The sequence below is a fragment of the Boleophthalmus pectinirostris genome, unplaced genomic scaffold (genome assembly GCF_026225935.1).
Source record: "Boleophthalmus pectinirostris isolate CB_2022bp ecotype Guang Dong unplaced genomic scaffold, ASM2622593v1 HiC_scaffold_21, whole genome shotgun sequence".
In the NCBI taxonomy this organism is placed as follows: domain Eukaryota; kingdom Metazoa; phylum Chordata; class Actinopteri; order Gobiiformes; family Gobiidae; genus Boleophthalmus; species Boleophthalmus pectinirostris.
In genome coordinates this window covers 3,294,202-3,321,701 of record NW_026571175.1, presented here as the reverse complement: position 1 = coordinate 3,321,701, position 27,500 = coordinate 3,294,202, and the positions used below count along the sequence as shown (strand labels likewise).

Genomic DNA, 27,500 nt, shown 5'->3' with positions numbered 1-27,500 from the left:
CCTTATCACACAGAATCAGAAGAAAGGGCAATGTGGTATAAAATATTACAAATCTTTATTTGATATTCTAGACATTTAAAAAGTAAAAGTAAAACTATTACATTCTCTTTCAGGTACACAACTAACATCAACCCTTGTTAATTACAATACGTTAAACATTCTAGGGTTGTGTAAAGATGAAAGCTGTGCTAAAGTATTTGAGGTAGACTTTAACTTAAAGTGCATAGAGTTCCAGATGGTGAAAAGTGCTCATGCTAAGGGGCCTATCTGAGCTAAAGTGACTTATGCCAACACCTGAGGCCTAACCTCACATTGCACTGAGAACCCGGCCAGATATAGGCGAGTTTCATTGTTGACAAAAGCGCGCGTTGCATGCTGGGAATTATTTTGGTCGGCGACAATAAACACTAATTCAACATGACGGACGGAGTGAGAAAGCACGTAAAGGGTATTGATCCTGGTTATTTATCCACTCTAACGGCAGAGGACCCAAGACCATTTGACCAGAAATTGGTCATAAGCTTCGATGGACGACAAATCACCCTTTTAAACCCCGACAAAAGGTGGAACAAACCAAATTTCTGGTCTGAATCACCAACTACCTGGACAAATATTAATTTCGGCGATATCTACAATGACTTGGTGGAAACTCCTGGGCCATTCACAGCAGAAAAGATGAAAGTCCCCAAGAGTCTCGATGTGTTGTTGAACTTGTTGGAGTCCACGGTTTGTTAGGATCTTCTACGTTTGCTCTGCAGATGTTTGAAAGCCGTTTAATTCACCGTTAGTGGTTCTTTTCACTCAGAATACGAGGCATTTTCCTTCTTCCATGCCTCTATTTGTGCATCCGATAATGCAGCAGGAAGTTACCATTATCGGGGATAAATACATGAGGTTACGCACTGTGTTTGACGCTACCGTGTTTCTTGCCTCCGACCAAAATATTTCCCAGCATGCAACACGGGCTTTTAATAACAATGACATCAGCTGAAACTCGCCTATTGCACTTACTCTCTAACACCTCAGCTATTGTCTCACAACATTCAAATAAAAAACAATACTAAGAGCAAGGATAAGGAATAAAGAGCAAGAATAAAGCAGTAGTGGCAATTGAAAGTTTAGAAAGGGGAGAGAGACACCCCTACATGGGGCTGGGAGCGCGTTAGGAGTGGCCGCCCTCACCACCGTCTGCTGCAGACAACACCTTTAAACGTAGTCAGAAACATCGCATTAAGGCAAGATCTAAAAACCATTAAGAGAGAAACAACTCCCAGTACTTCCACGCGCTGCTTTCCCCATATGGAAAAAAAAGAAAACAGGGGAAAAATAACTGAATTTACCAGTGTCTTTGGAGTAAATCTTTATATAAGGTTAATATGTGTCATGTGTGGTTTACTCCTGAAAGTGTCCCCCTTTTACATTTTTCTCATACAACTATCTGATGAAAAACTAGTAAAGATAAAGTGAACATTTTGCATGACATTTACAGGTCATGTGCATGATAAACTACATTTTCTTTGTATGTTCCATGTAACGTTTTTATTCTTTAATTATATGTTGTAGTTAAAAAAAACAAAACTAACTCTGAGTCAGAAGGACAATTAAAACACAGGTCTCCCATGTGAAAGTCCAATCATTCACAAGGTAAGCCAACCAGCTGCTTTCTTGTTTACAAGTATCTTGGTGTCCCACAAGTAAATGACAACCTACAGGATTTTGCAGAGTAAAAATCTTTTCACAGCCTGATGTTTGTTCACTGTGATATCAGTGGAAGAATGTGTGTCTTCTGTTTTTTAAGGTTGTAATACAATATTTACATTACTGTGTTTACCTCCATACTGCCCAACACACACACACACACACACACACACACACACACACACACACACACACACACACACGCACACATAAAAACACACACACACACACACACATACACACACACACACACACACACACACACGCACACACACATACAAACACACACACACACACACATACAAACACACACACAAACACAAACGCATACAAACACACACAAACACACACACATACACACATAAAAAAAGAAAAAAAAAAGAGGATATAGCCCCAAATGTGAAAACAGGAAAATACCACCATGTAATCTGTTTATTTCAACAGTTTATTTCAAGTAACTGTAATCCAATTACCACTGTAACTGAATACAGTTACTCATAATTTGTAATCTGATTACGTAACACTGGTACATGTAATCTGTTACTCCCCAACACTGACAATACTGAAGGGGCCCGCTCAATCACATCCACAATATTCCACTTTACGAGAAGCACAATCATTTTATTTAATTTCCAATTTTTCTATTAAAAATTTCCAATAGAGTGTAAATACATTTGAAAATCTGTTAGGGTAGGTTTTCACTCCACTTCATTTTGTGAATGTAATATTTTGATAGAATAATAATAATGAAATTGATTAAATAGATTTCATCAGAGGAAAAAATGATCAAAATTCTTGTAACATTTTTGCCTAAATCTGGCCAAATCCATGTCATTATCCAGGTATCCACACTTGCAGCCAGGTGTTCGTATCAGAAACAGCTCTCTGTAATGGGGACAGTGCTGTGTGATGTAATGTAGTACTTGAATTTGCATACTGGAACCAGGAAACGCTTAGATTTAGGCGTCTTGGACCAGAGTCAGAATCAAACTGCACATTGACCTAGTTTGTAGTAATTATAGTGACAGATCTAATGAAGTGAATGTTATGTCTGTTATTTCCTCTTCTCTGGGTGTGACTCTGAACGTGGCACAGCTGCTTATTGTGACTCATTGTTATGTAAACTGTGGTCATAAACACTAACATGCAAATGAGTCCAATCGCTTTATTAACGGCTCTAAACTCATGACGCTTTGCAGTATGGCATTTCTGAAAAACCTGTTTTATTATAGTTGCTTATTTAAATTCTCAAATGTCAATGTAATATGTAAATTTAAACGTCCTATATCACACAAAACTGACACATTTGAGCTTTAAGTCATGTTAGAATGTTCCCTCCTCAAAAACACACCTGGAGTTGTGCTTCTGTTTCATTTACACATCAGTCTGTCTGCATCTCTAAAGCTCAAAATGCTCAGTTCCACCTTGTGATGTCATGAAGCAGGAGTTTTGAAGATAACAGCTCCTTTTAATTTTAGTTTCAGAAGAGATTTGCAATTCCAGGGCTGAAATAATCCACATGATTCTAGTGAAGGTGTGTGGAGTTTACAGGACACAGTGGAGTGTTTGGAGTCATGGGTCAAAGGTCGCACAGAAATCACCTGAGGCTGGAAGTGGCTCTCGTGTTCTGGCCTCCCGCACATGGAGAAAGAACTGCAGCCTTAAAAAACAAAACAAAAAAACAACCAAAAGAGGCAGATAAGAGCTCAAAGGAAGTGCAAAGGAGAAAGGTGGTTTGCTGTGGCAGGAGGTAAGTGCATCTGCCCGGAAACACGACAGCATCTCACCTATTTTATCTTCTCTCCATTGGCTCCCAGCATCTTTTAGAATTTAGAATTGATTTACTTTTAAAGGTTGTAGGGAGGATTTTTTTTTTTTTTTAGTTTCAAATTGTCAGTGAAAGTTTAAAATACTATTACAGAAATGCAGCCTTGCAAAAAAAAAAAAAAAAAAAAAGAATGAAAATCTATCAACTGTGGATGTAGTGAGCCCAGATAAACATCAGCCAATAAATAAAAAGGCTCCCTCATTTTCTATTGGCTGTTAGGTTGTCAATCAAACTCATACATTGGGGCGGCAGTAGCTCAGTTGGTAAAGCATTCGCCCACTAATCTGAAGGTTGGCAGTTTGAATCCAGCTCTCAACATAAACATCACAGGTTGAGTGGTCAGATCCACTGACCCACAGGTTGGCTGGTGTGATTCCAGCTCCCACAGATGAATGCAGTCATTGTGTCCTTGGGCAAGACACTTAACCCACCTTGCCCACAGTGTCTGCGTACACTGGTGTGTGAATGTGTGTGTGTGAATGGGTGAGTGGTTCCTTGTTGTAAAGTGCCTTGAAGGTGGAAAAGCACTATAGAAAATGTGACCCTACATTTCTAGTGTAAGTGACTCGTCGATGCATTGGGATTAACGTGGTTTATGCAGTGGTTCTTAAAAAAAAAAAAAAAAAAAAGAATGAAAATCTATCAACTGTGGACATAGTGAGGCCAGATAAACATCAGCCAATATATTTCTATTGGCTGTTAGGTTGTCAATAAACTCCTACATTTCTAGTGTAAGTGACTCGTCGGCACACAGGGATTACGTGGTTTATGCAGTGGTTCTTAGATGGCTTTTCAAACTACAGCTTCCTCGCATTTCGCACAAAGTTTGCTGCGATGGCGGATAAGAATCCGCGACCAGTTCGCCGCAAAAGAAAGTCAGTTTTTGAGGTCGCTGAAAGAAGAAGAGAAGGAGAAAAGGAGCAAAACCAAACTGAGGTGATTCTTGGAGATTCCTTCCAGCAATGGCGCGACTGAAGCAGAGGAAGGGTCTAAAAACTGACGCATCGGTTGCTAAATTATTTCTAGACATGTCACTTCAACAGTAATTCTGAATGCGCACTGGCTTTAAACAAGCTGATTTATTTATTTATTAATTTATTTTATTTATTTATTTATTTCTGTCACAGGTATATTTTGACATTAATTCATAAACAGTCATATTTAACATATACAGACCAAAAAGGTGCAGGCTGAAGCTTAAGCTTATTCTGCCTTTACCCTTTATTCCTTTGTCAGAGCTTCATCTTGACACCCATTCATCTTCTAAATACAGCAGGAAGAAACAAGCTAATCAGTAACAGAACAACAAAGTATTACAGCACAAACTAAGTCTCATATTTCATGTATCTGTCCAGAGTTAAACGTTTAAACTTCTTTATGAAGTGAAAGAAAGTGGTGCACAATTTGAGGTTTTCTGTACAGTTGTTCCAGAGCTCCGCCCCTTTAACAGATTTACACAATTTCATAATGTTTGTTCTGATTTTCTTTTTAATAAACATGGTCGTGCCTCTGAGCTCATATCGGCTCTTTCGGATTTTGAACATGTTCTGTAATGATTTTGACAGGAGATTGTTGTTTACTTTGAACATGATTTTAAGAGTGTACAGGTCGACTAAATCGTAAAATTTCAGCGTTTGAAGGTTTATAAATAATGCATTGGTTGGTTCGTTATAAGTTGATAATGTGATGCTCTTATTGCCTTTTTTTGTAGGGTAAAGATTGGCTTTGTATTCGTCTTATATGTATTGCCCTTATATGTATTTGTAGAGTAAAGAGGAGGAGGAGGTGTTTCTACTGAGGCTGTGGAGGAGGAAGGTGGTGTCACACATGCACAACATTTGAAAAAGGACTGTCGCTGTATTACAGAAATGCAGCAGCCTTTTAATTAAGATGACCAAGGAAAAGGACTGTCGCTATATTTCTCTTCCCTTAAAAAATCCTCTATACAACCTTTAAGTGTTTGCACGGCCCAGCGTCCTCCTACCTCACAGACCTGACCCTCCCTTATGTCTCGTCTTGCACTCTCAGGTCACCAGACCAGCTCCAGCTCACTGTCCCAAAGACTAAACTTGAGCTTTGTGGGGCCTGTGTGTTTCCTGTTGCTGCTCCTCGGCTGTAGAACCAGTCTCCATTAGAGATTTGACAGGCCGAGTCTGTACCTGTTTTTAAATCACTTCTAAAAACACCTTTTTTTCACTGGCTTTTAACAAGTGACACATACATTTCTTGTTGTGAGTATCTCATTGTTTTCTATGTTTTTAGTAGCTGTATTGTATTGTTTGTGTTTGTGCAGCTTTTATCTAAACTTTTTTTATCTTTTAAACTTTTTGAACAAGTTATGCACGTTTTTATTTCATCACACCTGGACGACTGTAACGTACTTTATTCCGGCATTTCACAAAACGCACTTTACCGACTACAGTGAGTCCAAAACTCTGCAGCATGACTTTTAACAGGAACAAAAAGGACAGAGAGCACATCACCCCAATCCTTGCATCTTTGCTCTGGCTTCCTGTTCATTTTAGAGTCTCCCTGATGTTTCCTTTTTGCATTCACGGATTGGGGACGGGACTCGGGTCATTGGATCAGAAAACAACAAGTTCAAACGCTGGATCAAGGAGGACACTGAAATCAGGGCACAAGGCACGGACACCATTAACCGTGATGACGGAGCGTTCCTCCTTTCACACACCTGGGACACCCTCCTCCAGAGAACAGCAGGCGACAGGAGGCGTGGTCAGTCTGAGCGACCTGCAGGTCCATCAGGCTGACCACGCCCACAGGAAGTAACAACAGCTGATATACGACACGTCAACACCAACACCAGGACAGATCTGAATATGGCTTGCAGCTAACAGCCCAAACATGTCAACAAGGTGTTCTCTGGAGGAGGGTGTCCCAGGTGTGTGAAAGGAGGAACGCTCCGTCATCACGGTTAATGCTGTCTGTGCCTCGTTTCCTGATTTCAGTGGCCTCCTTGATCCAGAGTTTGAACTTGCTGTTTTCCAATCCAATGACCCGAGCCCCGTCCCAATCCATAACGTGGTTGTTTCTTTAACAGTGTCTGATATGGCAGATTTTAAGTTTTCCTGTTCTGCTTTTCTTTTTGTGTTCTGGTGAGTCTACCTGATGTTTCCTTTTTGCAGAGGCACGGACAGCATTAACCGTGATGACGGCGCGTTCCTCCTTTCACACACCAGGGACACCCTCCTCCAGAGACACCGGGCGACAGGAGGTGTGGTCAGTCTGAGCGACCTGCCAGGTCCATCAGGCTGACCACGCCTACAGGAAGTAACAACAGCTGATATACGACACGTCAACACCAACACCGAGGACAGTTCTGAAGATGACTTGCAGCTAACAGGCGAAACATGTCAGCAAGGTAAATACACTTTACTGCATTGTAGGGATGGGCATGATTAGTCAATTAATCGATAATTGATCATTAAGAATTTCATCGATTACTTTCATTTTAATCGACAAACCGAATGTAGGTTGCTGTGTGTAGTGTGACCAAACAGGTGTGTACATGTGTCTCTGCACTCAAAAGGAGCGAGCAAACAGAAACAGTTGGTCAATCTGTAACGTACCGAAGCACAAATGTGGATTTAACGATGATTTGTACAAGAAATTCCATGCTTTCCGTTGTGTTCCGGACAAGTGGGAGGCCATGTGCACAAAGCAGCACATATGTTTCTGTGTCCAGTGGGAAAAAGTTTTGCCAGGTGAGAGTCGTGCAATGTGGATGACGAGTCCCCACCTCCCTCCACCCGTACGGTGTCCTGGTTTTGACAAACACAAATATGATCACACTAACCTGTATTCCACTGAGTCGTGTCTTTTAATCCCACAGAAATTGAACCACATCAGCGACACAAGAGCTGTAGTTTTATCTTCGCTTAGTTTATGCAAATTAGCGATGTGGTTTTAAGTTTCGTTTCTGTGAGAGTTGCGCAAAACTGAATTAAACACATTCTAATGTCAATCGGGCTGATGTGGCTCTAGAGTCGTTATGCTTTATATTTCGTAAAGTTGAATTTATTTATGCAGATTAGTAGTGCAGATAGTAATAATAATGATGATCGTTAAAATATAAAAATGTTAATGATTAATCGATAATCGATCGTTAATTCTTCCGATGATCGATTAAGAAAATTTCATCGAATGCCCATCCCTACTGCATTGTCTTTAAGAAGAACCCAAGAAGTTAAAGTATATAAGAAGACAAAATGAACATCACTGGCTTAAGATGCAGATGAACCAAGTTTACACTAAAGTTGCCACAACACGACAGAACAGTGGATAAAACACCATTCCACTTTAGCTTTACCATGAAACTGACTGAATGTGCATCGTGTCTCTAGAACTGCTGAACATTGCGTCATAGTGGTACATGCGGAACACCCCCGGCGCGACGTCACTGCAGTATTATCAACAGACTGAAAAAAATGAGCACATCTCCTGAGAGAAATGAAGAGTCCATTTTGAATCCAATGTTACATTTGTTCAAAGTTTATTTAAATAATTATATCTGTGAAATAAGAGACAGGGAGGGGCTTTGAAAACAGTAAAGACACAACCTGGAACATGCATTTTACGCTACATTATGCAAGAGGAGCCTGGATTATTATATTAAATACAGCATGTAGAACAAATTATGACCATTTCAATATAATATAATAGTTTTCAGTGATTTCTTACAAGATTCAAATGAGCCACAACAGCCAGAAGATGAAGAAGAATACTGTTTTGAAAATGAAGCTACTGCACATCACATCAAGTTGTGAAGTTGTAGTGCACAGTTTTGTATCACGGTTTTCTATATTTACGGAGAACTGTCGTGTGAGGGCGCAGGTGATGGGGCTTGTGGGTGGAGCCTTGTACAGTACGGTACTGCTGACCATAAGGAGGGTTCAAATAGGGCGTGGGAGAGATCACTAGATTACTCAAACATGCAAGGATGTTGTCTAAAACCTCTTCAGGCTTGTTTTTGATGAGGGAATAACCTTATAACATGGTGGAAAGCTAAAAAATGAAAATAAAATAGATTTTGCATAATAGCCCCTCTTTAAATGATAAGACATACAATAAGTAATCCATTACTCCAAAAAGAGAACAAATATACAGACAAGTAATCTGAGTCATGAATGAATGTAATAACACAAACAAAAGTGAAACTATGAGAGGCTTAAGGTATTTGCACAGAACAAGTGTGAACCTGTACCATTTGTTTATTGCTGCATTGATATATTGATACTTGAATAATTGAAGTTTATATAAAGATGCAATTTGCATCAACAGGACGCTGCTTTAACTGAGACTGAGGCAGCTTTAGTTCAACTGTGATCTGCAAACTGGATACCACCTGCAGACCACATCACCAGAATCCAGGACTCAACCAGGATTCAACCAGGTCTAAACCAGGAAACCTAAACCAGGCTTAAACCTGGTCTAAACCAGGATTTAGCCAAGTCTAAACCAGGTCTAAACCAGAAGATCTAAACCAGGACTAATCCAGGATTTAACCACAGTCTACACCAGGAGGATTAAACCATGAGGCCTAAAACAGGACTAATCCGGTACTAAACCTGAACTAAACCTGGACTAAACCTAGTCTAATCCAGGACTAAATATGAAATAAACCAGTACTAAACCTGGATTAACCCAGGAGGTCGAAACCAGGAGTAAACCAAGAATTCTTGGTCAGAACTTTTACAATAACATTCATTTTGAAAATGGTCAACAACATCTTACGTCTTCAGACACGCTCCAGAGCTTTTAGCTAAGAACCTACAGTCGTTTCTCTACATCAAGCACATGTCCATAATGTCACTGATCTGCAGGTCCATTCATTTGCTCTTTCTTCACAAAGAAAGTTGAGATCATGATCACAAAGACTACTTCGCTGGAGGAGTTTGCCTATTGTGCAGGTTGATGGGAGAGACCAGAACACCCAAAGAACCCAGACACAGAGAGAACATGCAAACTCCACACAGATGGCTCCAGAGTCCAGGAATTGAACCGAGAACCTTTGTGTTGTGAGTCTAGCACTGTCCATTCATTTTGCATTGTGCTTTGACTGAAAGTGTCCAACCACTTAAGACCCGTATAGAACATACAGTACATCAGTCCACTTACATCTAACCAACTTTCAAAATTTATCAAGCATGTTTTTCTCCTTTTGTGTTTATGTCCAAAAATGTCTCTGACATTTATTTTATTTTACAATCCCTGACTCTGCAGCCTCAGTATCTCTGCTGCTAATCTTTGAGGATCTAAAAGTTGGGGGTTCAGATTCATTGCCGTATCCACCAACTGCGCGCTGAAAATCGCCAGTAACTTCTTTCGAACTCCCTCTCTCTGGTCTTTAGTGTGTCCTGCGCTCACTTGGCTCTGCTCCCACTGTGAACTCTCCTCCGGTACCCTGCACATGGCTCTAGGGGGCGCCATATACGGGATCAGACCAGTACACTGGCTGTGGCGGTCTGTGCACGCTGTGCTGAAACTCTGGAGGATGACTGTACGCTTGCATCCCGCCACTGTACGAGCCGTAGTTTGGATAAGGAGCCATGTTGTAAGCTAGGTTCATTTCTGATTGGGTGACGTGTGGGGGCTGCTGGAAGCAGTGGTGAGAAACAGTGACGTGACAGTTGTGGCAGGGGGCGCTGTGGGGCTGGGAGTACAGGCTCGTCCCATAGGGGGTGTCAATGTGCGGGTCGATGGAGCCCAGACCAGAGTCCAGATCGTGGGAGTCGACGCTGGAGAGCGAGCTCTGCTCCAGTGAGCTGTGCCGAGGTTTTCTGTCCTTCTTAGAGCAGCTCTTCTTGCTGTGGCCTTTGCTGTGAGAGCTTGTCCCATGTGGAATGGTACTGGTGTCTGAATGATGCTCTTTCTTCATGGAGCCGCCCAGAGTCAGTTTTTTGGCCATGTCCTCCACCAGAGACAGGCTGTGCCCGGGCGCAGGCGTAGGGGGCGGTAGAGAGCTGCGGCTGCGCAGTTCGTCGGCCACGCTCTGGTTGGACTGTTTGGGACGCTCCGGGTGCAGGAAGCGGCACTTGATCCCAAACGTGCACTTCTTTCCTGGAAACACAAATGAATTTGGTCAAATCAAAGTAAACAGTGTGTTTTTATAGACAGGCCTGTTACACTTCAGTGCATCAGACTTCACACTTCTCAGAGTTAATCAGTAAAGGTCCTAATGACCCCAGCAGGGCAGAGCTCTCTGTACCTCTTACACTGAGGAGCACAAGTTTAACTATATGTCAAACACATTCTTCAGCTCAATGCAAATGTGTGTCCAAACCAAGATTATCATTAAGAAGCATGTAAATGGTGATTTAGAGTATACTGTCATTGAATCAGGTCTCAGCCATGTGGTTCACTCACCGTAAGGACAGGGGCCCTTCTTCTGGACGATGGGAGATTTGCGCCGCAGGTCATCCAGAGAAGGACCATGTCTCCCCATTGGGTCATCGGGAGGCATGAACCTGAGGGAGAAGAGCAGAGGAGAGGGTCAGAGGAGTTAGAGGAGCAGAGGGTCAGAGAAGCAGAGCAGAGGGTCAGAGGGTCAAACTCACATGTTGTTGACGAAGGTGAACATGATTAGTCGTTCTTGGATGAAGCGTTTCCACTCGGGGTTCTCGCGCTGCAGGTCGCGGTACAGGTCGTTGGACACGATTAGCCCGTCTGTGTCGTACGCCAGCTTCACGATGTAGCGGTCGTCGTGGCAAACTATCCGTTTACCGTTAACGCGCTTCGATGGCGTGAAGACCAGCAACTTCCTCTTCTCCAACTCTCGCAAAATGTGCTGATCTACAGAGAGAGAGAGACAGAGAATATTAAAACCATTCTTACCAGTGTTAAAGCTCAAGGCATTTCAGAGTGTGATTTAAAAATGATTATTTATTACATTTTTGTTGAAAGACTTAATAATTAGCGCAGGAACGTATGGGTAAAAATAAAGAAGACAATATTTGCAGTGGTCCAAATTTATGCATTCTAAATCCTAATTATTCACCTCGATACGTTTATAAGCGCTTTTCACAACTCATGATGAGCCGTGACAGTAAAACTAACAACAACTAGAATGCTGACAGCACACTTCCTGATTATCTGACAATAAACCATTTTAGAATCAGATGCGGACACAACACAGCAGACTTATTCTGACCTAAGAGCTGTTTGTACAATATATCTGTACTGGCAAAAGATGCATTTTGCTCCAGTACATAAAAATCTAGAGGCCGTTTAAAGGTGTATTTTGAGCACAAGACCACAAGAGGTCACTGCTGATCTCTTGTATAAAGCTGAGATTTTATATTTTATGACTTATTTTTATTAATTATTGTAAAAAAAAAATAAAAAAATTCACTTTTGAAAGGGCCCATACTACACTATTTTCTGATCTCTGTAATAATGTTGTTTACAGTGACCAGATTTTCAAAATCAAAAACTGGGACATCCCTGGTTTGTGGGGGTTGGTAATAATAAAACTGTGAAATGACTGAGTAATTAATCAACACTGTTCTGCACTCAGCCCGTTCATGACGAAGGTTACGTTCAATTCAGATTTTTTGTGAAATCCGATGTTTTTGCAATGTCGTTCACATTTCCAATTACCGTATTTTTCGGGCTATTAGGCGCTCTGGATTATAAGATACACTGTCATTAAATGGTCTATTTATGAAGTTTTTTCACAAATAAACCACACTGGACTTTAAACAACAGTGTGATGGGTGAGTGGTTTTGTTTGTTTGTGGCGTTCACAGTGACTCTGGGCTTTGTTCAGTTGTGGCGTGTAGGGAGGGTGTGTCTGGGACCAACGGATTGTTGCCGTGTTCGCAGTGACTCAGTTGTTCAGTCGTGTCTAGAAGTGGCACATTGCACTCACTTTTTCAGTTCGTTCCTCCGCTCCGTTCCTCGTCGGCGTGGAGTGATGAGTGTGTCTGTGGGTGTGTTTCGCTGTGCAGTCGCTGTCTGCTCCGTGTGTGTTTGTGTGTTCTGCGGGTGCTTCGGGTTTGTAGTTTACTGAAGTCGTGCTGGGACACCCGAGTGGATTCGTGTATAGGGTGCTCTGGATTGTGGGGCGTGCAGTTGTTTTTTGATGGGGTTGGAGGCTTAAGAGCGCGACTAATAGCCTGGAAAATACGGTAAATGGGACTTGTATGTGATCTCCAGTGTGAACTTTAAACACCCCAAAAGTGTCTCGCATGCACATAGGAGGACACGACGACGTCACACACAGCGAGAAGTCACCTAAACATGAGCAGGAGCACATATCCAGCGTCGCATTTGAAAAAAATCGGATCTGTGTCTTTCAGACTGTCTTTAAAAGGTCAGATACAGGAGCACAGAGGCCAAAAAAATCGGATTTGGGTCACTTCAGGCTGCAGTCTGAGCCGAACATGTGAGTCAGTTTTTAAGCAGCTTTTCTGTATTTTACCAAAACAGATGACAATTTATGTCTCTCTTTACTGTTGGCAGGGATCAGATTGATCAAAAATAGGGACAACTGGGACATTTCTTGTATAAAACTGTAACAAATCTGTGGTTTTGGATAAATCTGCTGGAACAGGACACAGACTCAAAACTGGAACTGTCCCGGGTCCATAAGGACGTTTGGTCAAACTAATGTTGTTTCCTCATCACAAGCGCACCAAAAACATCCAGCGTTGTGTTTTGTTTCATTCACACACATGCGTAACACACAAACCCTGCATATTTAGGAGTTCTAAATATGCAAGAAAATAGAGAACAACACCCTGTTCCACCTTGTGATGTCATGTGGTACTAGAGCAATTTGAGCTATAGAGATGTAAACAGAGAAATAATAAAGGATTACACAAACATCTGGAGTTGTTCCAGATCTGTTAATGAAGAGAAAATAACACTGGGTCCGGTCAAGTGGTAACGGAGGGAAACGGAGGCAGATTTTTGACATTCAAATGTCTCTTATTCAGAAACTAGAGGGACTATTGAAATAAGTAAAGTATCAGAATGTAGGAAAGAGTTACACTCCAACAGGGTCAAGTTAAACCTGTGATATTCTTTCAAGTTCAAGACAAAAAATTTAAAAACTCATGTCGCAGTAACGGAGGGAATGAAATATGCAGCACTTTTTGGGCAATAAATCCAAACAGTGATAACTCTTGGTTCTCACTTCCATATCCTTAACAAACTGGTTTGAATATTTGCTTCATATAGTTTTCTACCATATGGTACAAGATTAGGTTGAAAAACCTCTTACTTTTTGACTCATGAGATTTTTTTATTAAGAAAAGTCATGGTAACGGAGGGAAAAGTAACGGAGGGAAAATTGTGCAAACAAGTAGAAGGTGCAGGATTTTACATCATTTGTCAGTTTTTTTCTTCTGAATACTTTAATATTACTTCAAAATGAAAGGAAACTATTTCTATAAAATATGTCAGTCCTTCCAAGTAAATTTTTATCATTTTAAATACTTTTTTTTTGAAAAATCCTGTCCCTTCATCAACAGTTCAAAGATGGAATAACACAAGATATGATGAAATACATCCATTTATTGACATGATTTGCAGGTTTTTGAAATTTGGGAAATAATTTTTGTTCCATGTTTCATACATGGTCTGTTTAAAACATATGGAACTTTAGAACCAAAAATGGTACAGAAAAAAGGTCAACAGTTTCATAAACTAGAGTACATATGTATCTGTTCAATACATTTTTATATCAGATGCATTAACTTGTATTTTTGACCTTGCTGTTTACTTCTGCTTGACTTTATAACATGACTTAAAGCTCACAAGAGTCCATTTTGTGTAATATAAGACCTTTAAGGATTATTCACAAAAGCAGACACTATGACCAATGCACTGTCTTTTAGTTTTTTTTCTTTCATAGTCATTAGGTAACATCCGTGACCTGGTTTTAGAAATCAAACTTTCTGAGTCATAAAGTCAAACTAATGTGGCATAAACAGATAAAACAGCACTTTTTGTACTAATTGTACTTTTCTGGAGTAAAGACTGAGTGGAATATTTTCTTTTAAATCTTCACAGTTAAAATTTTAATGACCTAAATAAACATGATTATCATTTTCTTGACATCCCTAATCTGCAGGGAACGCCCAGTGATTTCATAATATTCAGAATTTTCCCAACTATATAACACAGCCAAGCCCTTTTACCCCAACAAGAGCCAACTTAAAAAAGAGCGAAGAAAGGCACGGAACCAATCATTCTCTGAGTCAACCATTTTACATTTAGTTAAGGGATTTTTTGTGTTTGTTTTCAGTGGAAATTCATCTCATATCTGCTTAATCTCTGTTTCAATTTGATGCAAAATAAACCGGGGGTATTCTCTGTGGTTGTGATGTGGTGATGACCTACATTCTGCTCCTCTGATGAAAGTGCACAACTGTAAAAAAGAACAAAGATACTGAAGATAGGTGGATTCTGTCGTGCTGCTATAGGCTGAGGATCGATCTGATGTTCGTCTGTGGGAGTTTGCCACCTGCTTGTCTCAACGGGGATCCACACTTTGGCATTTACTTATCTATCTTGTGATTATTAAATCCCAATAAAAACATGCATTCTGTTGCTGTTGTCAGCGCTCCACAGATCTGACCTGTCACCTGGCCTGGCTCTTCTCTGTGGAGACAAACATCCTGCCGTCACCGTGAACCAGAACTTTGTGGTGATGGTGTTTACGGTGATGTATCGTAAAGGGACAGGCGGGGAATCGACTCTGCAGTTTTCTTTTTTTTTTGTTTTTTTTCAAATCAACTTTTAATCATGGCCACAGATAAACAGCTGTACTCATACTTTCTCATGTAAAATGCAAACAGACTGCTGAGATGGCCTGATCATTTTCTTTTTTTGTGTGTAATGGACCCGGTCAAGCAGAAGTAAACAGCAAGGCCAAAAACTCAAGTTAATGCATCTGATATAAAAATGTATTGAACAGATACATATGTACTCTAGTTTATGAAACTGTTGACCTTTTTTCTGTACCATTTTTGGTTCTAAAAATGGTACTGTCTGTCCCAGCACCTGTTGTACTAGAGACGCACTTACGCTGGGACTTTTGGGCCGAGCCATGCCTGAGCGCTGTTACCTGTGGTCAGTGTTGGGAAGGTGACTTTTAAAATGTATTCCCCTACAGATTACAGATTACATCCCCAAAAATGTAGTTTGTAATGTAATCTATTAAATTACTTAAATTGAGTAACGTAATCTGAATACTTTGGATTACTTGATTTGTTATAGAGAAGCAAAGACGAGGAAATCTTCACATAAGATGTTTTGTCTGCTAAAAGAAAATAAAAAAGCACAGACTTTACTGAACCAAATTAAAAATATTACTGATAGAAGATAAAGAGACACGGTCCATGCAGCATGATTTAGTCCTGTTAAATCCTGCTTTAGTCCTGGTTTAGACCTGGTTTAGTCCTGGTTAAACCTGGTTTAGACCTGGTTTTAGTCCTGGTTTAGTGTCCGGCAATGAGTGGAATTACCAAAAAAAAAAAGAAAAAAAAAAAAGAAAAAGCCCAAAACAGGAAAATTCCACCATGTAATCCATTTATTTAAACAAAGTAACTGTAATCCAATTACCACTCCTTAAAACAGTAACTGTAACTGAATACAGTTACTCATAACTTGTACTCTGATTACATAACCCTGGTACATGTAATCTGTTACTCCCCAACACTGCCTGTGGTTCTGTGTTCACACCTGTGCGGCCGATGACGTCATCGCATGGGGCTGTTTGTTGCAAACAAAACAAACAGTGCTGTTCTGCAGAGGAGCTTCTGGAGAGGGTCTGTCCAGCGACATGAAGCGTCTATTGAGCGGTGGGACTGATGTTGCAGTGCTCGCTCCGCTGTGGGTCTGTGGACGTGGTGGCCGTGCGAGGAAGTGGGGGCAGTCGGGGGAGAGAGGCTGTGGTTCTTATGTCATCTTGTTTTTATTTGGTCAGATCGGCAGATACTCAAAATCAAAGGGCTCGGACTTGGGGCCAAAAAAATGTGATCGGTACATCCCTACTAAATATATCCGCTTTTATATCGGCTTTTATACCTCCATATCTGCCACAAAAAAACATCATATTGGTCGTACCCTAGTTGTTACCTCCTCAGAAACATACGTGGAGTTGTGTTTTGTCTATGTATCTCACACAGATAATAACAGTGTCATACGTGCCCTTTAACATTCACACTCTAGGCTGTATGTTACCTGAGATTGGCACATCGGGGCGTGGTTTCTCGCTCCTCCAGGACGGCACAAACACAGTCACACTTTTATGGCCTCGTTCCAGGAAGAAGTTCACAGCGATCTGGATTCCCAGACAGGAAAACACCTCCTTATTCCCATGACTGGAGGAAGAACAGAGAATATTTGGTTACACGGAAAAGAATACAGCCTCAGCACAACAGAGCAGTGAACCGAGCCAGAACACTCAAGTCCCAGTGTCATTTGTTCATTCGTTTTTCAATATAAAATTAAAAATAAGAAAAGGGGAAAGAAAAAAAAAAAAACTTCATTATTTATCTTCAAAACTAAAATGAAAAAATGGATAAAGATTTGTTTTTTCATTTTTCGATTTTGTGTTTAAAGGAATAATGGAAAAAACATGAAACCGTTTCGTGACTTAAACTGTGATGCTGGACTGAACCAGGACTGATGCTGGACTGAACCAGGACTAAACCAGGACTGAACCAGAACTGAACCAGGACTGAACCAGGACTAAACCAGAAATAAACCAGGACTAAACCAGAAATAAACCAGGACTGAACCAGAAATAAACCAGGACTGAACCAGGACTGAACCAGGACTGAACCAGGACTAAACTAGGACTGAACCAGGACTGAACCAGAAATAAACCAGGACTGAACCAGGACTAAACTAGGACTGAACCAGGACTAAACTAGGACTGAACCAGGACTGAACCAGGTCTAAACCAGGACTAAACCAGGACTGAACCACATCTCAGTGCTGGTCCCAGTCTCAGTCCTGGTCTCAGTCCAGGTCAGCAGTGTTGGGAAGGTGACTTTTAAAATGTAATCCCCTACAGATTACAGATTACATACACCAAAATGTAGTTTGTAACATAATCCATTAAGTTACTTAAAGTGAGTAATGTAATCTGAATACTTTTTGATTACTTGATTTGCTGTAGAGAAACAAAGACGAGGAAATTGTGACATAAGATGTTTTGTCTGCTAAAAGAAAATAAAAAAGCCCAGACTTTACTGAACCAAATTAAAAATATTATTGATAGAAAATGAGACACGTCCACACAGCCTGTCAGTTAGCAGCTAAGACAGTCCTGTTTTAGTCCTGGTTTAGTCCTGTTTTAGATCTAATTTAGACCTGGTTTAGTTTCCGGAAATGAGTGGAATTACAGAAAAAAAAAAAAAAAGGGGGATATAGCCCAAAATGTGAAAACAGGAAAATACCGCCGTGTAATCTAATTACCACTCTTTGAAACAGTAACTGTAACTGAATACAGTTACTCATAAGTTGTACTCTGATTACGTAACTCCGGTACATGTAATCTGTTACTCCCCAACACTGATGGTCAGACTGTTGATATAAAGCTCATCTTAAAGTATAACGGAGCTTCAGACAGAGCAGTGCTTACAGTTAGCTTCACATAACATCAACTATAAAGAATCAATGACTTAAACCAGGAGAGACAAACTCAAACTCACACTGGGCCAAAATTAAAAACTGGGACTAAATTGTGGGCCATTTTCAACAACATCTGCATGTTTTCTCTTCTTTCGTGATCTGTAATGTTAAACCTTTTCTTATTAAAATAACTGTTAAGAATAATTTTGTTTAAACATTGAATTCAGAACAATCATAATATAAATTAATCACAAAATTGTAAATAAATAACGTCTCTTTAGTACGGAAGCTGAGAGGGGTCACAACAAACGCAAACGCCGCAACAAATACAAACGCGACAACACAACAAAAAGCCACAACACAGAAATGACCGCGGGACTCTATTTTAATGCAAACGCCACAACAAATACAACACACTAAAAAGCCACAACACACTAAAAAGCCACAACACATTAAAAAGCCACAACGAAAGTGACCGCGGGACTCTATTTTCTGACGGACCGATCAAGCGGCAAGTGAAGAAGAAGAACTACAACGTGAAAAGTAAAGGAACGGAGAAGTTGGAAACGTCAGTAAAAGTAATTTATTGTTTTATCATTATTCGTTTCACGTTGTAGTTCTTCTTCTTCACTTGCCGCTTGATCGGCCCGTCGGAAAATAGAGTCCCGCGGTCACTTCCATTGTGGCTTTTTGATGTGTTGTGGCTTTTTGATGTGTTGCGGCATTTGCATTTGTGTTGTGGCGTTTGTATTTGTTGCGGCGTTTGCATTAAAATAAAGTCCCGCGGTCATTTCCGTTGTGGCTTCTTTTGGTTTGTTGTGGCTTTTTGTTGCGCTGTCGCATTTGTATTTGTTGCGGCGTTTGCGTTTGTTGTGACCCCTCTCGGCTTACGTACTTTAACCTGACTGTAGTCGGCGGGAAGCTCTAATACATATTTGGTATGATCTTGTGGGCCAAATAAATATATCGCGGGCCAAATTTCTGTCTGATATGTCTGACTTATCCAGCCTCACCTCATGTTTTTGTATTGTTTTGTTTTGTTTTGTTTTTGTTGAAAATGACCTGAACATGTCATCTTAGTTGAAGCCTCATTAACTACTTAGTGTTGAAAGGTTGTGTCATATCATCATGTAATAACTGACGTGTGTGTGTGTCTCTGTGTGTGTGTGTGTGTGTGCGCGTGTGTGTGTGTGTGTGTGTGTGTGTGTGTGTGCGTGTGCCGGAGCAGACAGTGTACACAGAGTCCCGGCCAAACACAGGTTAGAGTGATCGGGCCGGTTCTGTCGGGGGAATACAGGAATGTCTGATTTGCATATTCACTCTACGCACGACAATGGATGAGTACAGACGTGTAGAGGAGGCCCGCTCGAGACCTGGCTTAGTCCTGGTTTAGACTTGGTTTAGTCCTAGTTTAGTTCTCGTTTAGACTTGGTCAGTAATGGTTTAAACTTTGTTAGACCTGGTTTGGTCTTGGAATAGACATGGTTAAGTCTGGGTTTGTCCTGTTTGAGTCTTGGTATAGTCCTTAGGTAGTCCTGGTTTAGTCCTGTTTTAGTCCTGGTTTAGTCCTGGTATAGTCCTGGTATAATCCTGGTTTCGTCCTGATATAGTCCTGGTATAGTCCTGGTTTAGTCCAGGTTTTGTCCTGGTTTAGTCCTGGTTTAGTGTGTTTAAAATGCATATTGATCTTTGCAGATGACAGAGAACAGGTAAACATAGAGGGCTGCAAAAGTCCTGGTTCAGTCCTGGTTTAAACCTGGTTTGATCCTGGTATAGACATGGTTCAGTCCTGGATTAGTCCTGGTCCAGTCCTGGTTTAGACCTTGTTTGGTCCTGGTGTAGTCCTGGTTTAGTCCTTGTTTGACATGTGAATTGTCACCGCTGCTAACTACAGTTAACGTGGAAATGTTAAAGTGTAGACATAAGATAAAATAAAAGAAGGTTTAGGTGTGATTTAAGCCTGGTTTGGGCCTGGTTGAGTCCTGGTTGAGTCCTGGTTTGGGCCTGGTTTAGTCCTGGGTTAGACCTGGTTTAGTCTTGGTCATTTGCATACTGACCGCTGCAGATGCACACATGACAGATGACAACAGTGTGTGTGACACACATGGGTTTAGTGTGTCTCATTTGCATATTCACCTTCAGCGTGCTCAGTCATGTGGAGGGTTTGGTCTCGTCCTGGGTTACTCCTGTTTCACTCTTTACTCTGTCTCCTTTTCAGTGAACACGCAAACAGAGAGGCCTGCTCTAGTCCTGCTTTAGACCTGCTCTGCTCCTGGTTTAGTCCTGGTTTAGTCCTAGTTAGTATATTTTATTTTCCTGTTAAATAAAAAACAGTGAGTATGTAAACTGAGAGAATCCTGGACTTGTCCTAGTTTAGCTCTGGTTTAGTCCTGGTTTAGTGCTGGTTTAGTCGAGGTCTAGACCTGGTTTAGTCCTGTTTCAGACCTGGGTTAGTCCTGACTTGAACCTGGTATAGAGGAGCTTTATTATTTGTATAATGATTGCTGCAGTGTATGTGAAGGTGTGTCCACATATATCATAACGACCTGGTGGAGCGTGTCTGATTTGCATATTCTACCTGTGTAGATAGAACAACATGTAAACATAAAGGACTGCGAGAGAGTCCTGGTTTAGTTCTAATTTAGTCAAGGCTTAGACCTGGTTTAGTCCTGGTTTGGACTCTGGATTACTGCAGGCTCGTACACACTACAAAATATTGTGGCTTGGGCAGGATTTTCTTAGCTGGAGGATTCTGACTATAATTTTGTCTGGGCCAAATATTGCAAAACTATTTGATATAAAAAAAAACACACACACACACAGACACACACACACATATATATAATAAAAACATAAATAAAAAAAAAAAATAAAAAAAAGAAAAATAAAATAATAATAAAATTAAAATAAATAAAATAAAAAGTAAAAAGTGCATAAAAATACATAAAAATAAAAAGTTTAAAAATAAAATAAATACAAATAATAGTAAAATAAAAATAAATAAAATAAAAAGTAAAAAGTACATTGAAAAAATTCATTAAAATAAAAAGTTAAAAAATTAAATATATACAATAAAAACTAAAAAGAATAAAATAAATAAAATAAATAAAAATAATAATAAAATACAAATAAAATAAATAAAATATAAAAATATATAAAAAATACTAGTCATATACGGTATATATATTTTTTTTATTTTTTAAGAATTTCAAATATTTTATTTTAATATTTTAATCTTTTGTTCTCTTCTATATGAACGTCTTTTTGTAATGTTTGCTCATTTTTCTGATCCAGGGTCCATCAAACACTTTTCTCCGTGGAGATGTTTCACAGTATGGCATTAAACCTTTCTTTCACCATGGAAACCAGAGTAAACCAGACCAAATTACAGTCAGAAAATCTGTTTTTCTCTGGATTTTTGAGCTATAAAAGCACATGTAATTGAATAAATGTAAAGTAGAGCTGTTTAATGTCATACTGTGGAACATTCCAGGCAGAACAATGACGTCTCCGTAGAAACAAGCATGTGACAGAACAGACCCACTATTGAAAAGTTACACAGTGCACCTCGAATTCAGCACAAATATCAATACTGTGTCTGTACCTGTTATGTCACGTAAGAATAACATGCAAAATATTGTCTATAAAACAATAAAGTACCAACAAATATGAATAAAAATTTTTTTTTTAAAAAGTCAGTTTTCTCTCACCTCATGGCCACGTTGCTCCCGTCTATCACTATGTGCCTGTACGGGTCGTCCTCCTCTCCGCTCTCCTCGGGGCCCGGGCTCGGTCCTGACCCTGGCGGAGGGACCTGCGCTGGGGCCCGCTCCGTCCTCGCCTCCCCCCGGACGATGGGGATGTTCATCCGCACGGCCTGGGGGTTCGGCTGCTCCGCCTCCCCGATCTTCATCAGCTTCTCCAGCACTTTATCCGTGTCCATCCCCGGGCCGAACTTGCGCAGCACCTCCTCGACCTGCTCCGTGGAGTAGCCCAGTTTGTGGAAGAGTTCTAGGCGGGTTTTGGAGGGAGCCTGCTGCGGCGGAGAGTCAGCGAGGCCCAGGGAGATGGAGTTAGGGGCGGAGGAGGTGGAAGATTGAGGAGGAGACGACGGCCATGGTAAAGAGTTATCCTGGAACATTTCAATCCAACTGCCTCTGGTGGAAAGCACCTCGGAATTCATGTTTGTCCTTAAAAAACTGTTGCGTCCATTTCCAAACCTGTAAAGTGTAAAAAAAAAACAGTATAAGCTCACGAGAATTCACTTTGTAGAATAATATATCATGCACAAAATGAATCAATAGGAGTAATAGTTTATTTGGTCATTTTGCAGCACAACAAAACAAAACACAAACTGTAAACAATCCGTGTATCATTCGTTCATTCGTTTTTCGAAATAAAAGAAAAATAAGAAAACAAAAAAACAACTATTTTCTTCATTATTTGTCTCCAAATCCAAAATGAAAAAATAGATAATGATTCGTTTTTTTGAGTTTCTGATTTTGTGTTTAAATGAATAATGGGAAAAAAATGATAACGGTCGTTTCCAGTTTCCGTGACTTAAACTGCGATGCGACTGAACCAGGACTAAACCAGGACTGAACCAGGACTAAACCAGGACTAAACCAGGACTGAACCAGGACTGAACCAGGACTGAACCAGGACTGAACCAGGACTAAACCAGGACTGAACCAGGACTAAAGCAGGACTAAACCAGGACTAAACCAGGACTGAACAAGGACTAAACCAGGACTGAACCAGGACTAAACCAGGCCTAAACCAGGACTGGACCAGGACTAAACCAGGACTAAACCAGGACTGAACCAGAACTAAACCAGGACTGAACCAGGACTAAACCAGGTCTGGGCCCAGGACTGAGACTGAGACCAGGACTGAGACTGGGACCAGACCAGGACTGAAAACAGTTTAGTCCTGGTCTAGTCCTGTTTTAGTCCTGGTTCAGTCCTGGTTCACTCCGGCATCGCAGTTTAAATCACGGAAACTGGAAACGACCGTTATCCTTTTTTTCCATTCTTCATTTAAACACAAAATCGAAAACTGAAAAAACAAATCGTTATCTGTTTTTTCATTTTGGTTCTGGAGACAAATAATGAAGAAAATCGTTGTTTATTCATTTTCTTATTTTTGATTTTATATTGAAAAACAAATGAACGAATGACACACGGATTACAAACCCATGGCTCATGAGCGAAACCGTTTAAAATTAAATATAAGTACTTCAAAAGCCAAACCCTGTTAAACAATGACAGAATTCAAAGAAAGAAAAGCAGCGTTTGAACAGGTTTGCATTTACAGTTTCACTTATGACTTACTGTAAAGAAGAGACAAAATATAAACTAAAACAAAAACACTTTAATGCATAATTCGTTCATTCCAGAGCTCTAATCAAGATTTAAATGATCAAATCTAAAGACCAAAAAAGAAAATACACTTTATCTACATCATACAGAATTATCCAAATTGAAAATCCAAAACTTTGAACCAACATTTTTTAAAGAAATTGTCCAAAAACTGAATAGGTATGTAACTTAAACTCTCCATTGCTTTTTGGAGCTATTCTGAAAAAAAAAAAATCATTCCACCTTTGTTATTTATCCTGAATCAAATGTAAATCCGCACTCGCCAAATCCTCTTTTTCCTCTGTTGCTCTTGGAATAATTCGCCAACAGAGACTGAGGGGTGAGTGTGAGTTGAATCATTAGTAGAATGTAGAATGTGTGCGTGCAGATGTCGGGTGTTGATGGGAGTTGAAGGGGTAAGAGTACATGATGTGGTTGTGGTGTATGTTGTTTTTAGAATAGTATTTTAACACTGTGACCTCAATATCTCTTTTAATTTATTTGTGGTCAGTTTATCAGGGAACTCCAACGTTTTTCCTCCAGTGAGCTACTTTTACAAAACCAAAACGCCAGAGAGCTATGTGTTTCAGCATTCGCAAAGAAACTGAGTAATATAAGAGCCTCGGCAGGCCTTAGACACAGAACAGTTAGACCAGGGGTGTCAAACTCATTTTGGTCCGGGGGCCGTATCCAACCGACTTTGATCCCAAAAGGGGCCGGATCAGAAAACTCATGTCATATCCACCTAAAAATAACAATAAGTTCAAATATTTGTGCAGAGAAACACAAATCTATTACAGAAATCTTTTTTAACTGATGAACTCTTTCTTTTACAAAATATTATAATATTCTGAACAACCTGAAACTTTAAGAAAAATGCAATTTCAACACAAAGTTTTAACATGAACTTGTATGTAAATAAGTACATTTTTCTTGGAGGTGTCCACTTTTCTCATGTTGGACATTTTTCTGATGAGGGTTTCACGGTCAACAGTCAAAACGATCGTCCTTTAAGAGCGTTTGGAAAGAGACAAGTCTTTCATTTGTGCTGCTCTGGTGGGAGGGGCCACGTACAGAGACGCTGGAGACGCTGCTGTGATAAACACTGCAGAAAATTACCAAGATTTTAAGAGAAAATATAATTAAAACATTTTAGTAGAAAATCAGCCGAGGGCCAGATTAAAGGACTTGGAGGGCCGGATCAAGCCCCCGGGCCTCATGTTTGACACCCCTGAGTTAGATGCTCATGAAACAGAAACCATTATCCGTTTATCAGAGCACAAGGTTAAGCATGATACATTTACAGCGGTTTTTAATCAAAATTTCCTATTCAACACAACACTTAGTATTCAGAAATCCCTTGGCGAGCTCCTCTGAAGGGTGTGGAGAGCAGCTGGTATCTCCTGAGCGACAGGTTGGAGACGCCTGATCCATACACACTGAGTCTGTACTGTCAGTGTTTCCACCAACCTGCTCAGGGATTACACGTGTCAATGAGCTTCCATACTATCATCTGCACCAGCATCTTTCCTGTGACTTCTGTCTTGGTTCATGTCCTGTTGTGCACTGTCCCAATTAGGGATGGACATTTGATGAAATTTCATTAATCAATCGTCGGGAGAATTAACGATCGATTAATCATTAATGTTTTTATATTAAAATAATCATTATTATTATTACTATCTGCACTACTAATCTACATAAATAAATTCAACTTTATGACATATAAACCGTGACCACTCTAGAGCCACATCAGCCGTTTGAGATTAGAATGTGTTTAATGCAGATTGGCGCACGTCTCACAGACACAAAACTTAAAAGAGCATGGCTCATTTTCATAAACTAAGTAAAGAAAAAAACACCAGGCAAAGCTTTTTCATGTTTTTCAGTGTCCTGGTGCTTTGAGGTCCCCAACACCACCACTGGACACCGAAACATATGTGCTGCTTTGTACACTGTGCACATGATCTCCCACTTGTCTCGACCGGGATGAAAAGCAGGGAATTTCTTGTACAAGTCATCGTTAAATGCGTATTTGTGCTTCAGTGTGTTGCAGACTGACCGACTGTTTGTGTCTGCTCGCTCCTTCTGAGTGCAGAGAGCTACGAGAGATGCTCAGTTTAATGTTCCAAGTGAAAGGAAATGAAAACCCAGACATTTGCGTCAGTTTATAAAAAAAAGTCCGGACGGCCAGGACAGGAAGTGGAAAATTGACATGTCCGAGGAAAAAAAAACGAACGTTTGGTCACCCTACACTACGCACAGCAACCAATATTCACATTTGTCGATTAAAAATGAACGGAATCGACAAAATTCTTAATAATCAACTATCGATTAATCGTCTAATCATGCTCATCCCTAGTCCCAATACAAATAAAAACTATACAACACCTACATACAATCAGTCCTGACGCAGAAGACGTCGCGCTTTACATCAGGCTGAACTGGGCCAGATGGAGATTCAGTTGTCTCTAATCGAGTTCACACTTTTCAGGAAGAAATTTGAGGATTTTTTTGCGGCACATGGCAATTACTACAAAAATATTTGCTTAATAAGACAAAATAAAGTGAAATTGTAATTTGTGATTGATAAATATAAAGAAAAACTAAGAATGTTGGTGCTGTCATTGGAAAAGTTGCAGTTTCAGTCCCTGGTTGGGCCTTTCACTGGTTGTAATAAAATGATTTACAAGCAGATTTTGGCCCAGAAAGTTTGATCATGTTCATGCAAATCGGTTCCATAGTGATTTAAAGGATAACAGTTATGCAAACCAGTTGGATCTCTTGCGTAATAGGTGAAGTGTGTTTTAAGGGGATTAGCGCCATTTTCCATCTCTATACTGGTAATATCAGGTATCGGCAGTTACTTAAAGGAGTATTTTGTTTCATAGTACGATATTAAACCTTTATATCTTCATGGAGACCAAACGAGACCAAGGTACAGGATAAATCTGTGGAGTTGCGAAGCCGCTCAAAGTCAGAATGTCTGTTTTTCTAGGTATTTTGATCTTAAAAAAACACCCGTAATTCAATATATGTAAGGTGGAGCTGTCATTCTAAACAAAGAAATGACATCTCCATAGAAACAAGCATTTGCCAGACCCTCAACCAAAACATTACACAGTGCACCTTAAAAATCTAAGTATCAGAGCTGAAAAAGCTGGATCAGTGCAACGTAAATGAAAAACAACGGCATGAGACGATGGTATATTGTCTTAACTCAAACCTGGACCAAACCTGGACTAACTTTATGACTGATACTTTGCGCATGCACCAAAAGCAGTCATGTTTTATGGTACCACAGGGATACTCAAGCACATACATAAAGAACAGAGTTTCGTACCTTTTAATGACCCGACTAAACCCTGACGCCACAGTAAGCAGGTCTCAGATACTAAAGAGTCACACTGTCGACCTTTCTGGTAAAGAGTCCGGCACCTGCTCGACTCCACAGACACCGGGAAGTTTAAAGCCGCACTGTGCAAAATTCCAGACAAAGCGGTAATATCTCCATGGAGACAGGTAAGTGGCGAATCCTCAACCAAAAAGTGAAGCAGTGCACCTTTAAATAATGATACACAACCTTACAAGTATTAATCAATCTTTAAGAAAAATATCATTACCAAATATGAATTATAATTACAATCACAAATATGCTATTCATTGTAGTAGTAGTAGTAGTAGTAGACATTAATATACTCTAGAAGTAGAAGTACAAGTAGTTAGAATGAAATTAAAGCCTTTTATAATGTAGATAAAACATTTTACTATTACACTACTACCACTACAATAACTAGGCCTACTACTACTACTACTACTACTACTTTTACTACTGTTGTCTTAATGTAAGAAACACAAACTTGTTACAGTTAGTTAATTGTAAGATTAAAAAACAGCAATAAGCAAAATTAGTCCAAAAACAAAAATATTGTCTTATTGCGTACGTAGCGTCAGTATTTGTCTACGAACTTTGGCTTATACATGAAATACATACAAAAAACCTA

At 40.0% G+C, this 27,500-nt stretch overlaps 1 protein-coding gene across 1 annotated transcript in view; it reads right to left on the bottom strand.

Annotated features, from left to right (window-relative positions):
• Window positions 1-8,063: 8,063 nt before the first annotated feature.
• zc3h12ab (zinc finger CCCH-type containing 12Ab) overlaps window positions 8,064-27,500 on the bottom strand; it is a 19,693-nt gene continuing 256 nt past the window's right edge. The window contains exons 2-6 of the mRNA XM_020923793.2: window positions 21,847-22,356; window positions 16,739-16,878; window positions 11,104-11,338; window positions 10,913-11,013; window positions 8,064-10,606 (exon numbers count right to left, since the gene is read on the bottom strand). Of these exons, the coding sequence (XP_020779452.2) occupies window positions 9,963-10,606; window positions 10,913-11,013; window positions 11,104-11,338; window positions 16,739-16,878; window positions 21,847-22,319 (1,593 nt within the window). The 5' untranslated portion in view covers window positions 22,320-22,356 and the 3' untranslated portion in view covers window positions 8,064-9,962. The remainder of the gene's footprint in view (window positions 10,607-10,912; window positions 11,014-11,103; window positions 11,339-16,738; window positions 16,879-21,846; window positions 22,357-27,500) is intronic.